Genomic DNA, 5,656 nt, shown 5'->3' with positions numbered 1-5,656 from the left:
CGTGTTCAATTCAGCCTAAGCGGGGCATGACCTGTGTTGCTCTCAGTATGCTATTCCCCACTTTTTGAACTTAAAAATTCCCTCTCTTTGAAATGAAATGCTTCTGCATCCCAAGGTCTGTTTTTTGGTTTGAAAACAATGACAAAATACATTTGGAATATTAAAAACCATAAAAAAGAAAAAAAAAATGCAAAGAGCGATATGTTTTAACGAAAAATGACGAAAATACCCCCGGTTTGCCTCCTGGTTAGCTGCCCTTGTTTTAAGTCGTTGGCTCGACTTTGCCCCCGAGTATGCTTCAGTCTTGGTACGTGGGGTTCTCCAACACATCAACATCCTCCTTCTTCACTTCGAATCCTTCATAAAACGACTTCAATCTATGACCATTAACTTTGAATGTTTTACCGGTTTGCTTGCTTGTGATTTCCACCGCACCATGGTCAAATACCCTTTTGACCACGAAAGGACCAACCCATCTTGATCGTAACTTCCCTGAAATTAACTTGAACCTTGAGTGGTAAAGAAGCACCTTTTGTCCTTGCACAAAAGTCTTCCAGAAGATCATTTTGTCATGGTACGCTTTCGTCTTTTCTTTATAAATCATGTTGCTTTCGTACGCATCATTCTGAATCTCCTCTAACTCTTGAATGTCTAGCTTCCTTTTGTTTCCCACCTCATCTTCATTCATGTTGAATTTCTTTACAGCCCAAAAAGCTTTATGTTCAAGCTTAACCGGAAGATGGCATGCTTTTCCAAACACTAGCCTATATGGGGACATACTAATGGGGGTTTTAAAGGCAGTACGGTATGCCTATAAGGCATCATCTAGCCTTATGCTCCAATCTGTTCGGTTTGGGTTGACCGTTTTCTCCAAGATGCTTTTGAGTTGCCTGTTTGAGATCTCGGCTTGTCCATTTGTTTGGGGATGATAAGCTGTTGAGACTTTGTGTGTCACCCCATACTTCTTCAAAACAGCTTCGAGCATCCGATTGCAGAAACGGGTCCCGCGGTCACTTATGAGCACCTTTGGTGTGCCAAACCGTGAGAAAATCTGTACCTTAAGAAAATCTACCACAACTTTGGAATCATTAGTACGGGTGGCCTTAGCCTCCACCCATTTGGACACATACAACATACACGTTTTGAAATCGTGTTTTAAGTAAATAATATTATGAAATATTATGTGAATTTGAATGTTGAGTTCTAACATATAGTTTTTACTAGAATTGAGGTAAAACTATGTTTAGAATCATTTAGAAAGTATTGGAAGTCTTATGAGATTCCAATCAAATGTCAAATAGTGAAATTTAGCAAAAATATAAAATTTGAAATAAGTAAAATTTTATTATTTAGAGTTGTAGATAATCTCGTTAGAAACATTTAGGCGAAAACCTCATCGAAATCTGAGTTATAACGAAGAAGTTATGACCAATCGAAGATTCGCGACAAAACTGGCACGGCACCGAATGACGTAAAAACTGAGTTTTTGATAAACTAATTTTTAGCCTTAGTAATTTAAATGAAATTCTTAGTATTCGTTAAACCGAGAAGTTCGATAAAAAGAACGCCAAAATCTGACTCTGTATGAGGAAGTTATGATTTTTCTAAGTTTCAACTTAACAGTAGACAGTTAAAAACTCGAATTTTAGATCGAGTGATTTTTAGCCGACACAACCTAAACGAGAATTGAAGATCTCCTCAATAGTAGTACAACGGTAAAAAGTCTAACGAAAACGGATGTCGGATGAAGAAGTTATGAATTTTTAACGGATTTACGAGTCCCGGTCTGTTAAAAATAATAATATTAAAAATAAATTCAAAATTAGCCGATGAAATCTAAACGAAAGTTGTAGAGCATAATTTTACCTACGCGTACATATAAAGAACGTTAAAAACAGAGCCCGTATGCGAATGTTATGGATTTTAGAAGTTTTGGGCCCATTTTCCGAGAATCTCGCATGGATAAGATCCAATCTCTGTGAGTCACCCGCCTCGTGTCCGATCAGATGACGAGTTCGATGCGCGGCCCAATAGTCTTCCGACGCGTGTACAGCCTTCAGTCCAATAGGCGTCTGGCGCATGTTGTCTCTGTGGCCTGTCCGAAGCGAGCCGGCTGCCCCAGCGAACCGAGCCTCGTTGCTGCGACACATGCTTCCTTCTCCCTGCTTCGGATCCGAGGCTCGCTGCTATATAAGGCTGCGAGACCTCCTGGGTATTTTGAGAATTTTGGCACTTTTTCACCCTTTTTCAATATTTTTATTATTTTGACTTCCCCCGAAGCCCCAGTAGTATTTCTAACACCCAAAACACGCTCCGAAGTGCCCGAAGACCCCGAAAAATTTATCTTTTCGGTTTTGAAGCCCTGCCTTCGCAGAACCCGGTTTTCAATTAAGCTCCCGATTTTCAACATAGAAAGTCATATTTAAAGCCAAAGTGTTGCCCAAATTACTATTTTGACCCCCGGTTAATTCAAGGTGAGTTTAATATATAGGAACAATTGTATGTTATGTTTTATATGTGTTATGTGCTTTTCAGTGTTATTATTCCGAGTTATTTTCCCGTGTTATTTTATTCGCTATTTTTATAGCAAAAGTAATACCTTTGACCATGTGATCAGTGAAGGAACTTAGATTCACATTGGTACTGGTACGTAGCCTCTGGCCATGTAGAGCATGTCTCCATAAGAGAATGACTTTTATTCTATGGCATTGGCAAATGGTTAGGCAGGGCTATAAGCCTGAAATCTACCAAGATGTTAATCAGAAATCTTATGTCTTCTGTGCCATTTGGGCCGAAGCTTTATTGATGTATATCAACTATGGAAATTGTTATGTCATTGATTGATATGGAAAGCTTAATACATGATTCACATATGCCTTTGTTGCTCCTTGTTTCTCTTTGCTTCTGCCATATTGAAGTATATATATATATATATATATATATATATATATATATATATATATATGACATAACATTATATTGTATCTATTATTGAACTCACTAAGCGTCACCGCTTACCCTATTAATGTTTAATAATTACAGGAGATAAGTAAACAGTATGATCGTATACTATTCGAAGATTTAGAATAGTTTGTAATTGTACTTTGTACTTCAGTTTATGTTTGTATAAATTACAATATCCTGGGTAGTTATGTATTATATAACACTTTGTAATAGTCGGTTTGTATCCAGTAGTTTGTAACCTCTTTATCAATGTAAAATATTGCTTTGATGAATATGCAAGTAGCATGTTTTGGAGTAATTAGTATTGTGAAGTATGAAAGTTTGGGTCTTTCAGAAATACGAAAGTTGGGGTCTTTGAATCATGGTATCAGAGCAGTAGTTTAAGCGAACTAAATGCCACGGATTGGTATTTAGACTTAAACTATTGGAAGTTCAATATATGAACTGAATCATTATAAGTATATGGATACAAACCATAGGAAAGACTTAAGTGAAGTATTAGGTTATAATAAATCCTAATATTCTAAAATACTATATTACTCCTAAATTTCAGAACGATGGTTGAACAAGTAAGTAGCCATACCCCTGAGGTTGGTGGAGGTCCTCAACCCGAGGAAGTGAACACTCCAGTAACTCCTCGTGAGGAGCGACTCTTGGGTAAACTTACTGGTGTTATTCGACAGACTCTCGAAGAATACAAAAAGAATGGTGATAAAGGAAAAAGAGAAAACCACTGGAGAATCTTCAAAAGGAGAGGTGAAGCGTCCTTCGTTCAAAGATTTCAAGAGTAGTGGTGCTACAGAGTTTTCCGGTGTTCTCAATCCCATTATTGTTCTTACTTGGATCCAGAACACAGAAAAATTGTTTCGTATTTCTCATGTGGATAATGAAGACAAGGCTAATTATGCTTCCGCAATGCTCATCGGAGAAGCCTTGGTCTGGTGGGAAGCAACATATGAAGCTCTCAATGGGTTTGACCAGGAGAATTTAGCTTGAGAAATGTTTAAAACTCATTTGCTAGAGAAGTATTGTCCTCTAGACATGAGGAGAAGATTGGAGAAGGAATTCCTCGAGCTTAAACAAGGAGGAATGACCGTGAATGAGTATGAAACTCAGTTTAATCAAAGATCAAGGTTTGCTACAAAGTATATTCCAACTGAAGACGAGAAAATTCAGTTGTTCATGGAGGGACTACGACATGAAATCCATTATTTTGTAGCCAATCGGGATGTTCTGTCATTTGATAAAGTTGTTGAGTATGCTCGAAGGCGTGAGCATGACTTAGAGATACGTGGAGCCACTCTTATTGTTCCAAAGCATCCACGCACTGAAAGAACTATTCCTGTTTCCACTATTCCAGCAGCTCAATCTGTTCGAACTAATCCTAGCAAGTAAGCGCAATCTCAGAGTGCTTTTCATGGTCGCGACAGGTCACAATCTTTTTCTATTTAATCGCCTTCATGTCGTGTTTGTGGAAGGAATCATTCGGGCCAATGCAAAATAGACAAGGAATCCATTGTCTGTTATGGATGTGGAGAAAAGGGTCATATAAAGCCAGCTTTCTCAAGGAAGGATGTGACTTGCTATGCATGTGGTATTACTGGCCACAAGAAGCGTTTTTGCCTTACTCTTACCAGCCAAGTGACGGGAAGTCAAGCTTCTGTTCAACAACCGGCGAGAAGTCAAGTCCATGTCCAACAACCAAAGAATACTCCAGCTAAAAAGGAGGAGGTTCCAAAAGCTAAGGGTCGTGCATTCCAGATTACCACAGAGGAAGCACGCGAGGACCCGAATGTTGTGACGGGTACATTTCTTGTGAACTCTAGACCTGCTCATATCTTATTTGATTCTGGTGCCTCAGATTCTTTTGTATCCTATGAATTTGCGCATTCTTTTCAAACTGCTTGCTAAGCACTCGCGCAACCATTTCACGTAGATACTGCGGGAAGTATATCATTACTTGCTGATAAAATCTATAGGGATTGTGTCATAGAAATTGAAGGCTATAATTTTCTTGCTAACCTAATCCCTATCTCCTTGCCCAACTTCGATATTATTTTCGGCATGGATTGGTTGTCAAAGAACCATGCAGAACTCTTGTGTTATGAAAAGATGGTACGCATTCCTATTGAAGGGGAAGATCCTATTCATGTCTACGGTGAGCAAAGGATCTTAGAAATAATCACTTTCCTCAAAGCTCGTAAATTTATATCGAAAGGTTGCCCTATCTATCTAGCCTATACAGTTCTCATCTCCAGAAAGGAGAATAAAACTGTAAATGATGTTCCCATTGTTAACGAATATCCTGATTTTTTCCCCGATGATCTGCCTGGACTTCCTCCGGACAAGCAAGTAGAATTCCGAATTGACCTTGTCCCCGGTGCTGCTCCGATTGCAAAGACTCCTTATCGTCTTGCGCCAGTCGAGATGAAAGAAATGATGATCCAACTACAAGAATTACTTGACAAAGGCTTTATCCGACCGAGTACCTCTCCCTGGGGTGCTCCAGTTTTGTTTGTCAAGAAGAAGGATGGATCAATGCGGATGTGCATTGATTATCGTGAGCTGAACAAGGTGACTATCAAGAACAAGTACCTACTACCTCGCATCGATGATTTGTTCGATCAACTTCAGGGTGTTAGCTATTTCTCAAAGACTGATTTGAGGTCTGGCTATCATCAGTTGAAAGTAC

General features: G+C 38.9%; 1 protein-coding gene across 1 annotated transcript; it reads right to left on the bottom strand.

The window, feature by feature from the left end:
• Nucleotides 1–298: 298 nt before the first annotated feature.
• LOC145051050 (uncharacterized) lies at nt 299–778 on the bottom strand. The gene has a single exon (XM_078999201.1). The coding sequence runs from the start codon at nt 776–778 to the stop codon at nt 299–301; it is 480 nt and encodes a 159-aa protein (XP_078855327.1).
• Between the last annotated feature and the right edge of the window lie 4,878 nt (nt 779–5,656).

Source organism: Lactuca serriola, chromosome 5, assembly GCF_051521515.1.
Source record: "Lactuca serriola cultivar US96UC23 chromosome 5, Lser_US96UC23_V15, whole genome shotgun sequence".
Classification (NCBI taxonomy): domain Eukaryota; kingdom Viridiplantae; phylum Streptophyta; class Magnoliopsida; order Asterales; family Asteraceae; genus Lactuca; species Lactuca serriola.
The sequence above is the reverse complement of the archived record's forward strand: the minus strand, read 5'-3'. Positions and strand labels throughout refer to the sequence as shown.